General features: G+C 30.9%; 1 protein-coding gene across 4 annotated transcripts in view; it reads right to left on the reverse strand.

Annotated features, from left to right (window-relative positions):
• Nucleotides 1–6,123: 6,123 nt before the first annotated feature.
• LOC139519909 (DNA polymerase lambda-like) overlaps nt 6,124–17,194 on the reverse strand; it is a 129,346-nt gene continuing 118,275 nt past the window's right edge. For 2 of the 4 annotated variants that reach the window (XM_071312209.1, XM_071312208.1), the window contains 5 exons: nt 16,478–16,606; nt 12,546–12,714; nt 11,059–11,150; nt 8,529–8,690; nt 6,124–6,755 (listed from right to left, as the gene is read on the reverse strand). In XM_071312209.1, the coding sequence (XP_071168310.1) occupies nt 6,648–6,755; nt 8,529–8,690; nt 11,059–11,150; nt 12,546–12,714; nt 16,478–16,606 (660 nt within the window). In that variant the 3' untranslated portion in view covers nt 6,124–6,647. The remainder of the gene's footprint in view (nt 6,756–8,528; nt 8,691–11,058; nt 11,151–12,545; nt 12,715–16,477; nt 16,607–17,194) is intronic. The other 2 variants (XM_071312210.1, XM_071312211.1) reach the window with 1 other exon arrangement.

Here is a 17,194-nt window from a genome sequence, read left to right on the forward strand (position 1 = left end):
TGGGATAAGAAAATCCTTAGTTTTACGAAAAATTTAATGTTTTGTAAACAGAAAATTCATAAAAATGACCAGTAAGCCTTTCCTGTATAATATTTGGATTTATAACAAGGTCCGGTAAGGGCCGATTTTGGCCTCCAATTTCAGGTTTATCTAACGAAAGATTTTGGACACTTTTAAAACATTTAATTAAAAGTCTGTTTCAGTTGATTCAATTAGTTTATGTGAAAGATTTTAACTGATGTAGTCATTTGAAACGCTCTGATTCAAGCTTAAATAGATAATAATGCTTTTTGTCAAAAATGAAAGTGGCCGCATCCTCAACTTTTATATATGTTATGTATTATCATCAAACACAACTTACATTTCAATATTGTGAATGAACACAAATGTTGCCACTTTCATTTAAGATTGAAACCGTCTAAAATTTAACTAAAATACAAATATTGTGTAGAATACAGTAATTTAGCATGACTCAATGATGCTAGTCCCGATATATGTGCATTGTATTATGAACCATTGCATTGCCAAACACAGCCCATTTTTATGTAGCAGAAGCATCCTACTTTCCAATAGATAGATTAAAGTTTACATTTCTCAATTTGTAAAACTGCTATAGTTTAAGGCCGAAAATGGGTCTTACTGGACCTACTCCTTTAAAAAAAATTATGAGACCAAAATAATGTTCAGTATATAAGAGTTCCTAATGAAGCTGGTGTGGTACTCTCACGAACCCTCTTTTAAGTTCAGACAGCTGTGATAAGGAGTATACAAATAGTTGAAGAAAGCAAAGTATGAAGGTATGGAATAAATGCATCTAGATCATATTTAGCAAACTCAGTGCTGACATTTATATTGAGGCAGGTCTATTCAATTTCAAATCATCCATTCGTTAATTTTACGGACGCCATCACGAGTTGGTTGACCGTTATGGATAACCGTCACACAGATGATATCGGATATGTTCCTTACATCGTAACTACGATCGCCATCCCTTTTCATGAACGTCACTTTACGAATTAGACTATTTACCGGGTTTGTAATAACATAAGCAAATTGACAGGTGACACATGTGGAGCACGATATGCTTACCCTTCCGGAGCTCCTTAGATCACCCCCATTATTTGTCTGTTTGTCTTTTACATTTTTAGCGATTGCGTTGTCAGTTAATTTTCGATCTACGAGTTTGACTGTCCCTCTGGTATCTTTCGCCCCTCTTTTGTCTTAGGCATCCGTTTTGCAGAAACTTGGAATTGCAATAGGATTAGAACTTTGTATATAAAACTCAAATCAAAAATTATGTACACTTCTACTAACAATCAACTATAATATTGAAATGCCACGCCATTTAAAATAAGAGAAGATACTGTGTGAAGGGAAAATAAGATATATCAAATATATCAAAGGAACATAGACTGTTTTGCATTCCGAATCCTGACAACTGCTGACAGGTATTCACTAGTAAACAACATGTCCCACTTTATGTAGTTAAGTCTGCCTCATAATACATATAGATATTGACAATGAGGGTCGGTTGAAAACAAAAGTCCTTACGATAAAAAAGATTATTTGAGCTTTTCAATTGTGAACTTTCCATTTCTATGTAGCAACATTCCAGCAGCTCCTGCCAAAGCAGTATATATCACCAAGTTGATATGATATTCCATGGAATGTATTTCCTATCATGATTTCCTTAATAGAGGGTTGTTGCTGACTAGTTAGCTATCAAACCTAGAGTTCAAAGTGGTGAAGTCATCCCTTTGTAAAATTTTCGGACGCCATCACGAGTTGATTGACCGTTACGGAATATCCTTTTCACAGATGATACCGGATATGTTTCTTATGTCGAAACTACAATCACGTCCTCTTCGAGCGAATGTGACCTACATAACTAGACACATAATAACTGGATTTTTACTAAAATTAGCAACACGACGTTGGCACATTGGGAACAGGATATTCTTACCCATTCTGGAACACTTGAGACCAGTTTTTCGTGTGATTTGTGTTGCTCCGTCTTAGTTTTTTCTATGTTGTGTTTTATGAATTATTGTTTTTTTCTGTTGATATTTTTCTTTTCAACATGGCGCTGTTAGTATAATTTCTTCTCTGAGTTTGAGGGTCCCTTGGGTATCTATCGCCTCTCTTTTATAGATAAAAGACAAAACAAGTACTGACGTCGACTTTAGCGGTACTCCTTGATTTTTACGAAGCCATTGAAGCAATGCGAATGGGAATTAAACACTGGTGAGGGTTTGCGAAAAAGTATATCATTGATAATCAATCTTCGCATACAACAGCCAATATTGAAAGTACTGGAACATTTAGCATTAATCTAAATTATCAAATTTGTATAAGAAAGAAACGATTGAAACGGGTATACTAAATGGACGGATTGCAAATTAAATACAATTTTAAACCACAACTTTGTCTGAGATGATATATAATGAAATATCAAAGAGACAACAACAAACACGCTAAATTATAAATAATATGGAGAACACATTCTACAGGTGTTGGACAAAAATGGTTCATTTTCAAAAAACGTTGATTTGTGTTACTTATTCAAACAACCCTCATCATGAGCAAATCAAAATAACTTATAGGACAACATATAAAGAGATTCAATTTTGATAATGTCGTAAAGAAATATATTGAAACAAATATTGATAGACAGTGCATTATTTTGTCTCTCCTGTATATCATTTCAAAAGAAATTTTGGGTTATTAGAAAAGTAACAAAATTTTAAGCTTTTTTCATAGCCAATAAAAGATGGTCGAAAGATACCAGAAGTACAGTCAAAACTCATAAATCGTAAATAAACTGATATCGACATGGCTACAAAAGAAACAGGCAAAGAGACAAACAATAGTACACAAAGCACAACATAGAAAAAATAAAGACTAACCAACACGAACCTCACCCAAAACTGGGGGTGATAATAATACGATGGTATTGATATAATGCATGAAAAAACATCAACGTTACCAAAACTAACAACAACACGGTAAGCGACCCCTCACAACACAGACTGAACCTAAATGTTGAAACCAACCAACAAATTTGACCAAATCTAAGATTGATATGTCTCCCTTTTGCAGGTTCGACAATAAAAATGTAGATGTCATAGGTCTTTAAAAATATAATTCAATTATTTAGTTATCCAATTGTTATACTTTTTTAATGTTGGATCTTTTGGGAACTTTGCTTTTCAGTGTAATTTTTTTATCAAGACAAACATATTATAAATGCATTCAGATTTTAACATTAAGTCCCTGTTACCATTTATAATGTATATAATGTAATGTTACACATTTGTGTGTCTGAGCATTATCAATACATCTTGAAAATCTTGAAATCTTATACAATACAAATACAAATACAAATAATTTTATTTTGCAATGAGTGCAGAAATATAATTTCAATTTCAAGCACAAATTATACAAAACACAAAATTCAATATGGATTGATAAAGTTATTAATAATTGATATAAAATAGCATAGGGAAGGGAACATGAAAACAGATGCATATAGCAATGAAATATATATATTACAATGCAAGCAAAGTGATTCATTTTAAGTATTCAAAAATTTGAACTTTTCATTCTTTAAGGTGGTACCTAACACTTTAACTAAAATTAATTTGGCTCGTTTAATTTTCTTAAAATTTTAACAAAGTATTTACTTTGACCCTTTGACAAAAATATAAAAAATTCAAAAAATTTGAACCAACCATTTAATCAGAAAAATAAGACTGGGTATATAGCAGTTTGAAAACACTTATTTTGATCAATGAGAAGCTTAATAATCCCTTAAGAATACAACGTCATTAAAACGTTCTGCTGATTTTATGATCTCCCTGTAGTGTTAGGTACCACCTTTTAAAAATTGCATATTAATGAATATAATTAATCATATATATAATGATCTTCAGAGGACATTTCACCATATAATTTTTCATCACATTTTAGCTGATCAAATAAATAACATGTATAAATAACATTTAAACCTAGAAAAATATATATCTAATATTAATACTATAACATTTTATACATCACATACACACAGAGACATAATACATTATATGTCTGATACCCATTTTCTTTTCTAAACAACAAATAAAAATAAGTTTTAAGTCCTTCATTAACAAACGGGGAACTCCATCTTGGTTCTGTAACCCAATTATCGTCCTTTGGTTTACAAACAGAGTCCCTAGTGTGGACAGTGTATAACTTGAAAAAAATATTGTTTCTTTAGTTTTAAGCATAACATAGTAAGCCAGGGGATAAAATTACCTGTAATAAAAGTTTAAAATAAGGTTTTGTAATTAATCCCGAGCAGAGATGGGTCCAATTACTTTCAATGTAATTGATTAAATTACAATTACTTTGTCATTTGTACGATTAAATTAAATTAATGATTACATCATTTCTGAAAGTATCTGATTAAATTAATGATTACATTGGCAAAGTAATCATGATTACATCTGATTACAATGAATTTAAAAACAAAACATTTTGAATGATGTGGATGAATAAATGTTTAATATAACTATAGCATTTTTGAGAACATATTTTATTTGGTTCAATTATAAAATGATAACTTCAAATTAAACGTCATCTATTTAAATAAACACCAAATATCACTACATATATATACATTACACTTTATCACCAATGATCTCTAAATTATTTTGAATAAAATTTAATAAAGATATATCATAATCAAGAGTTTTTTTGTTTGTCTTCTGACCTCTTTCATAATTTATTTATTCCAAGTTGCAGTTTATGGAAGTTTAAATATGGATGAAATAAAGTTACATTTGTACCAGTTAAAACTATGTTAAATTTTAATAGAAATGTTTAATCAAATTGTATACAATATGTATTAAAGTACTAAAAACCATTGCATTTTACACGTCCAGTCCAAATACAAAAAAAAAGTTTAAACAACATATTTGTCCAACTTTTAATTTAGTTTGTTCTAATTAGATAAATTTTCATGGCTGATTTATCTTTTATCATATATATTTCCCTACAGCTATACTCAATTGGTAATTGCAATAAAAACAAACCTTAATTAGTCTCCTACCTGTCAATTCAAAGTTGACAAAAATCACAAAAATTAACAAAAGATTATAATTCAGGGTTAAAGAAAAGTATTACTTGAATATATAACAGTTATTATCAAATATCAATATGAAGATCATTATAAAACTATGAATATACATGTATGTACAATATCTTTTACCAAGATAAAAGGTATATAATTGTATTATATGTCTCTGCTTAGGCTAATGATGACTTTTCAATACTGTAACAGTTTATTTTTTACTGAAGTAGACAAGCTCTAAGTAACCAAACCATTTTAGTATGTTAAAAATTTATCAAATATGAACAAAGAGGTTCATTTAATGACCAAAAACACAATTTTGGATTTTTTTCATTGTAATCAGAATGTAATCAAAAAGTAATCATGATTACAGGGTATTTTGAAGAGTAATTGATTAAATTAAATTACATGTAATCAGATTTTTGGCTGATTAATGATTACACTGATTACTTGAAAAATTGTAATCAATTACAGCTGATTAACGATTACAATTACAATTACCCCAAGTCTGATCCCGAGGGGATAAAATTGGCTTGAAGAAGTTGATGTTTTCAATTTGGTCAAAATACTACAAATATCACATAGAAATAGTTGTGATAGAACCACTTATACTAAAAACTTCTATTGATACATCACATAAATTGACAAAGAAATTATTTATTATTATTACATAGCTTTTATATAGCGCCTATCTAATAACATAATACTCTAAGCGCTTAACATATAAAATTGAAGGAAAATATATATCACAATGCATACAATAATAGCAATTATATATATATATATATATATATATATATGAACATAAGAATAAAACAGAAATCAAATAGAATAATGATGTAAATTAAGAGCATTTAAAGGGGAAATATATATCACAATGAATACCATAAAAACATATTAAATATAACAGTCAATCAAAAATTAAATAAAATAATGATGAAAATTATAAGTAATTACATTCCCTGCATTATATACACAAGTACAATCTATAAAAAATTGCATTAAAGGATTTATTCACTTGGCTAAATAATCCATCAAGAATGCATTTTTGTGTTGTAACTTGAGTATTGGTAAAATTTTCTTAACCATTTGTAAGAAATTACTTTTGTCGCCATCCTTAAAAGTTTTTGTGTCTAGGGATTCAATATATTCAATTTTTTGGCTGCAGAACATTTTGAATCCTAGTTTGCAGCCATGCGTTTTCTCATACTTTTAGGTCTGAAAAATGAATAAAATTGTCGGTTTTTAATAATTATATATCAATACTGTGAAGCCTTGACTGTACTCTCATACATGATTTGTTTAAACTAGTAGTAGCGGTTATGAAATAGATCCACATAAGAACCGAATTATGGCTATTTTTATATTTCATGATAAAGTTGAATTTCAAGGCTATATTTGGCATTATAGTTATCATTTAACAGTCGGCAAATAAGTGAAGACCAATGCACAAATCCAATTGTTAATGTTATCACACAGTTTACACTAGTTATTGTATAATAACTACTGTAAGCATAAGTTATTAGGACATATTTTCTCAATGATCTCTTTCATTCGGTGGTCTGTATGGTACACCAAGAAGTGTCATCACAGATTCTTCGGTAGGAGTTGGTATTACTGTTCCTTCATAGATCTTCTGTGCTCCCTAGGAATAAAATGGAACATTATCAATACAATCTGTGTATAATAAATTAATTTAGAAAATAATTTTAAAGATGATGCTTTCTTTACATAATGTCATCTAAGTTTTTATTCCGTAATCATTCTATATCTATACAAAAGAGAAGGAAGAGGGTCGAGCGCTCACATACCTTCCAGCCACATTTTTATTGTGCATGTTCCAAGACAAGTGTCTTGAATTCAGTGGTTGTTGTTGGTTCATATGTTTTTTTTAGTAAATTTGGTTGTCATCAATTGGGCCGTTAGTTTTATTGTTTCAATTGTTTCACATAGTTTTATGTAGTGTTTTTAATAGCTGATTATACTGCACATAAGATGCTTTGACTTCTTCATATACTACTTATGGTCGCTGACGGAGTCTTCTGATTTGGAATCATACCCTATCTTCTCATATAATTATAGTTTAATAAATAAATTATAGATTTTCTCATTGATAAAGGATGTTTCATTACATAAATTTGCTTATGTCCAAATTATTTGAAATCTGGTGGAAATATAGTTGTCTCATTGGCAATCATACCTTATTTTCTTTCTGTAACTACAGACATAAGTGTGACAAACTATTGAATTAGTTTAAAATTTAAAGTTACGTTTTATAGTTGGAATTTTAGTTAAAAATTGAGTAAAATTTGAATTAGAGTTTAGATTATAATTGTAATTCAGTCAAAGTTAGAGTTTATATTATGAGTTAGTTTTGAATTAATTAATTCGAAACATCTGGTAGTATTTAACTTTTCTGTTAGTAATTGGTCCTCAATGCTATTCAGCTTCGTACATTTTGGGATTCGAGCACCACTGATGAGTCTTTTGGAAACAAAACAAGTGTCTAGCGTAAATACAAAATTTAATCCTGGTATTTATGATGAGTTTATTTACAACCACTGCCACTGCTGGTGGAGTTTGAATTCCCCTAAAGTATCACCAGCTCAGTAGTCAGTTCTTATGTGCTGACATGAATTATCATTGATATAGTTATATTTAAAAATGACCTGGTAACAAAACTAGAGATAAAATAAGTCCATTTATAAATAAAATACGAAAACAGGTACAAAATTTTAACAAAATTTCGCTCTAGATGTTAGCTTTGATCATAAACAAGCTTCTGTCCAAGTTTGGTAAAAATCCAGAATAGTTTAAGAACGTTATTAAAATTTCAATAACTTTAACCACAGAGTGAATATTTGTGGACGCCGCCGATATGACGATGACTTTGACGGAATGTAGGATTGCAATGTCTCGCTTTTTTGATAAAATTCGAAGGCTCGACAAAAACATGTTTTACCCAGATTGTACCATGTCAGGAGTCTCTGGCATTTGTAAGTCTTGTAAGATTAACATGATTAATTTTAGTTCATTTGTATATTTCTGAGTTTAGTGTGACGTCCATAATCACTGAACTAGTACACATTTTTGTTAATAGGGGCAGCTGAACTTGCTGTATTGAAGACCCATCTATGGCCTTCTGATGTGTTCTGCTCTTTAGTAGGGTTGTTGTCTCTTTGACACATTCCCCATTTCCATTCTCAATCTTGTTTACCAGGAAAACTAAAAATTCAATCAATGAACCATGAAAATGAGGTAAAGCCAGAAGAGCCTTGGAAGACAGACATGTGAACCTTTCAATAATCCCATACACCAAAGAAGAGGACAAGACTACGAATATATGAAATCATTTTATCAAAGTAAATATATGTTCTAATGTTATGATCTCAAAATTAATATAAATAAATACAAATACCTTTCTAACGACGTCTTTTCGTAATGCATGGTTTGACAGTGACATACCACATTGCTTTGCAAGGTACCGAAGAGATCTGTTGAAATGAGCTGAACCCGTGAAGTACACCAATGCACATGCATACTCATCGTATGGGACAATAATTATATCTAAACGGCGGTGCTGTTAAGAAAAATAAGAAAACATTTACATATTCAGGTTCTCAAATATAGAACAGTTTACCAAATGAAACCAGATGCTCCACAGGGCGTAGCTTTATACGACCGCAGAGGTTGAACCCTGAACGGTTGGGGCAAGTATGGACACAACATTCAAGCTGGATTCAGCTCTAAATTTGGATTGTGATTAAATAGTTGACACAGCATAGGTTTCTGACACAGAATGAATGTGTTCTAATGAACTTAAAATTTTTGTTTTCTCTTAGAGCAATTCACTATGCTGTTGAATATTAATCCTCTCAAAAAAATGTTTGAAGAAATTTTCTTTTTTATTTATGAAATTTCAAATGAGAAAAATTGAACCCAATTTTTTTAATCACATCCCCCTTTCCCTTATTCCAAAACTAATCTCAATTGAAATTTCTAATGGAGTTTGCAACAATAACTACTCATTTAAATACATCATAAAATATTAAGATGTAAAAAAACTGCTTGTTATCACTGAATGGTAAAGATTATTTTAATTTATCAGTTGGTAGTAAAAAGTGAATATACATTGTATATTGTATATAACAAAGATTTAAGTTGATTCTGGACAAAGAAAGATAACTCCAATTAAAAAAAATCTTGCTATTGCACAATATTTTGCAATTAGATATTTCTTGCTTACTATTCTGGACAAAGAAAGATAACTCTAATTAAAAAAAAAAATTGCTATTTCACAATATTGTGCAATTAGATATTTCTTGCCATTGCGCAATACTGTGCAATTGAAAAGACTTGCTATTGCACAATACTTAATATAATAATTTTAGATCCTGATTTGGACCAACTTGAAAACTGGGCCCATAATAAAAAATCTAAGTACATTTTTGGATTCAGCATATCAAAGAACCCCAAGATTTCAATTTTTGTTAAAATCAGACTAAGTTTAATTTTGGACCCTTTGGACTTTAGTGTAGACCAATTTGAAAACAGGACCAAAAATGAAGAATCTACATACACAGTTAGATTTGGTATATCAAAGAACCCCATTTATTCAATTTTTGATGAAATCAAACAAAGTTTAATTTTGGACCCCGATTTGGACCAACTTGAAAACTGGGCCAATAATCAAGAATTTAAGTACATTTTTAGATTCAGCATATCAAAGAATCTAACTGATTCATTTTTTGTCAAAATCAAACTAAGTTTAATTTTGGACCCTTTGGACCTTAATGTAGACCAATTTGAAAACGGGACCAAAAGTTAAGAATCTACATACACAGTCATGACAGTTAGATTCGGCATATCAAAGAACCCCAATTATTCAATTTTGATGAAATCAAACAAAGTTTAATTTTGGACCCTTTGGGCCCCTTATTCTGTTGGGACCAAAACTCCCAAAATCAATACCAACCTTCCTTTTATGGTCATAAACCTTGTGTTTAAATTTCATAGATTTCTATTTACTTATACTAACGTTATGGTCCGAAAACCAAGAAAAATGCTTATTTGGGTTCCTTTTTGGCCCCTTATTCCTAAACTGTTGGGACCTAAACTCCCAAAATCAATACCAACCTTCCTTTTGTAGTCATTAACATTGTGTTTAAATTTCATTGATTTCTATTTACTTAAACTAAAGTTATTGTGCGAAAACCAAGAATAATGCTTATTTGGGCCCTTTTTTGGCCCCTAATTCCTAAACTGTTGAAACCAAAACTCCCAAAATCAATCCCATCCGTTCTTTTGTGGTCATAAACCTTGTGTCAAAATTTCATAGATTTCTATTAACTTAAACTAAAGTTATAGTGCGAAAACCAAGAAAATGCTTATTTGGGCCCTTTTTGGCCCCTAATTCCTAAAATGTTGGGACCAAAACTCCCAAAATCAATACCAACCTTCCTTTTGTGGTCATAAACCTTGTGTTAAAATTTCATAGATTTCCATTCACTTTTACTAAAGTTAGAGTGCGAAAACTAAAAGTATTCGGACGACGACGACGACGACGACAGCGCAGACGACGACGCCAACGTGATAGCAATATACGACGAAATTTTTTTCAAATTTTGCGGTCGTATAATAAAAATGAGTAATACACTTGTATATTTTAAAACAAAATGTTACAAACTATTCATCAATTGTGCAAATTAAAATGCTTTTTCATTATTATCTAGATACAATTGTATATTGTTTATAATATATCATTATAATACTGTATGTACTTATAAATTTGTTATTATTATTTTGAGGACTCTCAGGAAGATTAATTTTAACTAATGGGATCATCCTCTTGAAATAAAGGTTATTTATTTATATCTTATTTATTGTTACATTATAAAGTAACTGTAGTCAGTGCCTTTATTTGTACTGTTTTAACAAAGAACACTTACTAATCTATTTTTGCCAGGTAACTTACAAACTCCTAAATATTTCTGTTGATTACCATCGTTTTCACTCGACACTAAATCATCTGTTATAAATCCTATTCATAAAAGAAAAAATTAAAGTTTTATTAGATGAATTCCTATGTTTGTGTGTGTACACCATATACATTAAAACCGTCTGCGTACCAAAGTCCCCCCCTTAAATGACAATATTTTATTTGCCCAAGGAATGACACTAAAAAACAATTATTTCAACTTTTTAATAAATATCTTGCAAATTTGTACTCATACAGGTTCTTTTTGTGTCGACAGATCAACAGATTTGACAGACCTTTATCTGTGTGTCGACAGATCAACAGATTTGACAGACCTTTATCTGTGTGTCGACAGATCAACAGATTTGACAGACCTTTATCTGTGTGTCGACAGATCAACAAATTTGACAGACCTTTATCTGTCAGATTCAGGCGTTTGCTGTTCAACTGGCATGTGATCACAAACAATATAATTTTTCATATATTTCTATTTCCAAGGGGAATAAAATAGTTGATAGACCTATTTGAAGACCTTTAAGGGGAATAAGCTATGAGATATAAAAAAAACAAGAATGTGTCCATAGTACACAGATGCTCCTGTCACACTATCATTTTCTATGTTCATTAGACCATGAAATAAGGGGCAAAAATCCAATTTTGCAACATGTGCACTGAGTTTCACGTTGATTGGACTACAACTTCATCAAAAAGTATCTCGACCAAAAACTTTAACATGAAGGGGGACAGACAAATAGATGCATAGACTCAAAATCATAAAGCCACTAGGAGTGACTGTGGCATAAACATTATATATGATTTTTTCTTTTTGCTCAATCTTTAATGAATGTTAAATGGTGAAATGATTATTAACTATATTTGGTGTTATTTGATCAAAATAAGCAAAATACATACCACAAATAACTCTTATTTTTTCATGGTATCTAATACAAGTTTACTAACTGTTTGATAAGTTCTATTCAGACAAAAAATAACAGTTTTTTTTTAATTAATTTTATAATGAACAATTTACTGCAAGTTTTATGTTTCCAATTTGGCGTTGGTAGACGAAATAATTGTGATTGACATACTTGGGTAGAATTGCTACAGATAATTCCAACAACAAAAGTAGGCGTATTATGCACGATTGTGTAGAATAACTAATTGAAATCTATGACATATCAAGTTTTAGTGGGGTTGACAACCAAGAAATCATCATATACATGTAACAGAATTTTGCAACCGTCTGACATATTACAAAAATGCGAGATAAGTACACTATTGTCACGTGTTATATTAAGATTTTTTTTCTGAGACAAGCACCTGTGCAATAACCCCCAAAATCAATCCAAACCTCTCTTTTTAGGTAATATGGAACATTGTGGTTTTTAATAGATACACAGATATTGACTGATAACCCATTCATTTTATTATATACAAAATTAACCTGTAAAAGCTTACCTTGTTCTTTAAGTTTTGATATGAGTTTATAAAAAATGCCTTTGTGTGATTTTCCATCCGGATGTGTAACCAATACATCAACATCTCCACAAGTAGATTTACCACGTCTGTACGATCCACAAGCTTGAGCTATGAGTTCTGGTTGTATAGTTTCTACTGTCTTTCTGACCTGAATATAATTTAAACTGGTTTCTTTATTCTAATATAGATTAGTATACTTTATTTCATAATTTTGATTTTGTGGTGTTGATTGAGTCGTGAGACGGACAGTTTATGGTTCTGTTTTGCTGTTTTTGTCTGCTGTCCTAGATTGTTTTACGTGTTCGTTATTATTCTGCGGGTACGCTGGGTAGCATGTCGAAATGTACTATTGTATTGTTTATTTGTGTATTTCTCGGTCCTGAATGTTCTTACATTTATTTGATCTGTATTCCTGTCATGTAATGTTGTCATTTTAGTGGTATATTCAACAAAACCAGGTTCAACCCATAATTTTTCTTATAAATGCCCTGTACCGAGTCAGGAAAATGGCAGTTGTTATCTAATAGTTTCTGTGTGTGTTGTAGTTTGTTTTTTTGTTGCACTTCAGTGTGTCTGTTTTTTCATTGTTTTCCTTTTATTATAGTGTTTCCCTCAATTTTAGTTTGTAACCCCGAGTTTTTTTTCTCTCAATCGATTTATTACTTTTGAACAGCTGTACACTACTTTTGCCTTTATTGATATGTGAGGATGACCACTTTGTTCTATTTCTATCCATAGCGGCCATTTTTGTTAGCAAGCAGAGTCATCAGACACATTTTAAAAACTACATAATGCTTGTGACCAAGTTTCAGGGGCGGATCCAGCCATTTTAAATAGGGGGGGGGGGGGGGGGGTTTCCAATTACATGTCCCCATTCAAATGCATTGATCGTCCAAAAAAAAGAGGGGTTCCAACCCCCAGAACCCCCCCTCTGGATCCGCGCCTGAAGTTTGGTTAAATTTGGCTCCATTTTTTAAAGATTTTTGTAAAAGTTATTGCGAACCCTATCATAGTTTTCCATAGATTCACCTGCAAGTTACCTGTCCATTTAAACTTTTGTAAGTTCTATTGTCATATTGAACAAATACAACAGGTATTGTTCTCTGTATAGTTTATTTGATGGGACCTTTAAATTTCTTCCAAGAGAAATCTATCACTCATTGATTAATTTACCTGAACAAAAAATTGAACTGTCAATGATAAAAATACATGTACAAATAATAAATAAGAACTCCTGCAAAACTGCATGTGGCATTGTATTTATTCAATATCAATAATACATTTTAAATAGTTTCAATATAAACACGGATTGAAAAATTAAAAGTTGATTTCTGATCAAACTTTTGTATAATTAACCTTATAACCTTTAGGAGGGCAAGCTTGTCTAAGGGGGGATTAGTTTGTTTATACTTCAGTATTTATGATAGTAAAATGAATCTCAGCCAAGTGTGCATTGCTATTATTTAGTTACGTTAGTTTGCAAAATAAATTTCAAAGTCATTTTCAAGATTTCAAAATTATTCAAGATGCAAAATTAAAGCGTTTTTTTTAATCAAATTAATCATGTAATTCTTAAAATATTTTTTTTTAATCTAAATTGATGTAATGTGTAAATAATGTATCCAATGCAAAATTTGCACTTTGCATGAATCAAAAGAACTACATAATATATGAACAGTCAGACTCAACAATAACCAGGGGAGATAATTTTAATGAATATATCCACAGTGTTTAAAAATGTTCTCAGATTTTTCAAGCGTTATGCCATCTATAACTGCATCACATATTGCAGCTCTTGTATTGGTCAAAAGTAAAATAACAGTGATTTTATAAAATAAGAGTACAAATAAATTATTGTACAAATGTTACTTTTTGGTCTTCCCTTACATAAAACAGCAAGAAATTTATTAATCTATTTAGATAAATAGCTGAGAAATCAACATAAAAGGAATAAGTTGAGATGAATAACTATTTGTGAAAATAAGTTGGTTTACAGAATTTGAAAAATAAACAAAAACACACATTCATACACCTTGGGCATCTATTATAATGAGTTATGTCCTAATAAATACACTATTGACATCCTTTCATAAACTTTTGAATGAAGAATAAAAAAACTACAACCAGGGTATATTGAACAATAACAAGTGTATTTTCATTTATTTGGAAGAATTTTTTTTTACTCAGGTAAATTAATCAATGAGTGATAGATTTCTCTTGGAAGAAATTTAAAGGTCCCATCAAATAAACTATACAGAGAACAATACCTGTTGTATTTGTTCAATGGGACAATAGAACTTACAAAAGTTTAAATGGACAGGTAACTTGCAGGTGAATCTATGGAAAACTATGATAGGGTTCGCAATAATTAACAGACAATGAAAACAGACAAAGGAAGCCTAGTGATGTGAAAAGCTAAAAAACATACGAGAATATATGCATTAAAGTATTCAATCTGTAAAAAGAAATCTTCTGTTCAATGTAGGGAAAATGTTTAGTCCTGGAATTCATATCAATGGAATTTTCAGACTAAATGAAAACAAAATATGATTTGCCTATTTTTCAAATTCATCATCTAAACAAAATATTGTCAGACAAATAAAGTAAATACATGTATTTAAACTAGACACCTTCAACATTAATAATTTCTTTAAAAATATGTTTGAGTATGAAATATGTAGCAAAATATTGTGGATGACAAATAGATATATCTGTGCACTGAACCTTGATAATGATTTCTAAGGATTTCCATCACCACTGTGTTGCCTCCACTGCTGGATCACTCTCCCTATTTCAAGCTTTCTATGGCAAGCTCGACAAAATCGAATTCGCTTAGCCTATTCATATCTATATTTATGTTTATATCGCTTATATGGTCATTGGAGGTCTAGTTGGTGTCTAGACTCAAATACACACCAAAGGAAGCTACATATTATAGAGCCAATGCCCTGTGAATTGTTTATTTAATACTTTTAATAATATGGATAAATGTTTTACGTTGTTAGAAATCAAATATGAGAATTTGAGTCAAATTGGTGAACATCAGTTTGACAGCTAGTCCCCCAATAAATTTGTTGTTCCTGCTTAAATACCGGTTTTAATCAAAAAGGTTAATTTTGACCCTTAAATAAAGAAGAGTGCACAAGCTGCCTTTATTAACCATTGATTTTATGTTAATAGTACTAAATATCAAGCTTCACTACAAGTTTCACATAAATTAAACATGATCAAAGAAAATGAGATCAAGGTCAGATAAACCAAACCAACTGACAGACCTAAGGGGGGGCCCACTCCAGTCATGATTCAGTGATTCCCTAAATAATCAACCAAATTTTTCCAATGAAAGGAGGGGTAGACCCCCAGTGCCCCCTGGATCCACCCATGGTTGACCTATTGGTTATAGGTTAATAAAAACAGACCAAAACAAAAAAACTTAACACTGAGCAATGAACGGTAAAAATGAAGTCAAGGTCAAATAAAACATGCCAGACTGACATTTACATTGAAAATATTTTCATACACCAAATATTGTTGACCTATTGCATGTAGTTTCAGTAAAAAAACAAAAAGACTTAACTTTAACCACTGAACCATGAAAATGAGGTAAAGTCCAGGTTTAAACTTGTTTACTGATCCATGAAATAAGGTTGAGGTCTAATGAAAACCATGAAAATGAGGCCGAAGATAATGGACATATGAAATACAGAAACTTCATAAAAAAGGGATGATATATATAAAAAGTATCAAGAATCAAGGTCTTCCGCCTTCTAAGATATTAAGGTTTTAAGAAGTTAGCTGAAGCCACCGCTGCTGGTTCACAATCCCTGTTGAGTTTTGCAGTGACAGAAATTACAGACTCGACAAAAACACTTGCACAAAAAGCTAAATTAAAAATATATATATAAACATACTGTTTTCTCAATTTCGCCAGCCTCTTCTCTTGACATTCTATCTAAAATGTCATCATAGTGCTTCAAACCAACTTCTTGTTGGTGTGTCAACTTTGCCTTTGTTTTGAGATCGTCTAGTGTTCTAAATCCCTGTTACAAAAATAATTTTAAAAAATGTTTTAATCCTAAGCATATAACTGTAAAGTATGAAAGTAGGAACGTTTTGTTAGGCTTTAACCTGCAGTGATCATGGTGGTGTCAACTAGTTTTGTAAGATCACAATCCTCCTCTTTAAAAGTCACGATCAGTGGAATACCAAAAGTTACATGAAAGAACATTCAGGGCACCTGTATTCATACATCAGACCTAACTGCCTGCAGGTAAATTGCTTTGCTGGGCACAGCTGGATAAGACTGCAGAGGTTGTGGCAAAAAACCCACAATATTTGCACTTGATACTGGTCTGAATTCGGATTGTAATTAAATATTTGTCACATAATAGGTTTCTGACTCAGAATAACTGTAGTCAAGGACAAAAAAAATAAAATAATAATAATTCCCCCTTTTTTATGCTTTTGTGCAATATACTATGCTGTTGTGTATTGACCCCCCCCCCCCCCCCCCCCCATTAAATTTGAAGAAGTTTTGTTTATTTTCTGAAATCTGAAATGAGAAAAAATTGCTCTCCCCTAATTTCTTCACACACCCTTTTTTCAAAACAAACCATTCCTTCAAGATA

Source organism: Mytilus edulis, chromosome 4 (genome assembly GCF_963676685.1).
Source record: "Mytilus edulis chromosome 4, xbMytEdul2.2, whole genome shotgun sequence".
Lineage (NCBI taxonomy): Eukaryota > Metazoa > Mollusca > Bivalvia > Mytilida > Mytilidae > Mytilus > Mytilus edulis.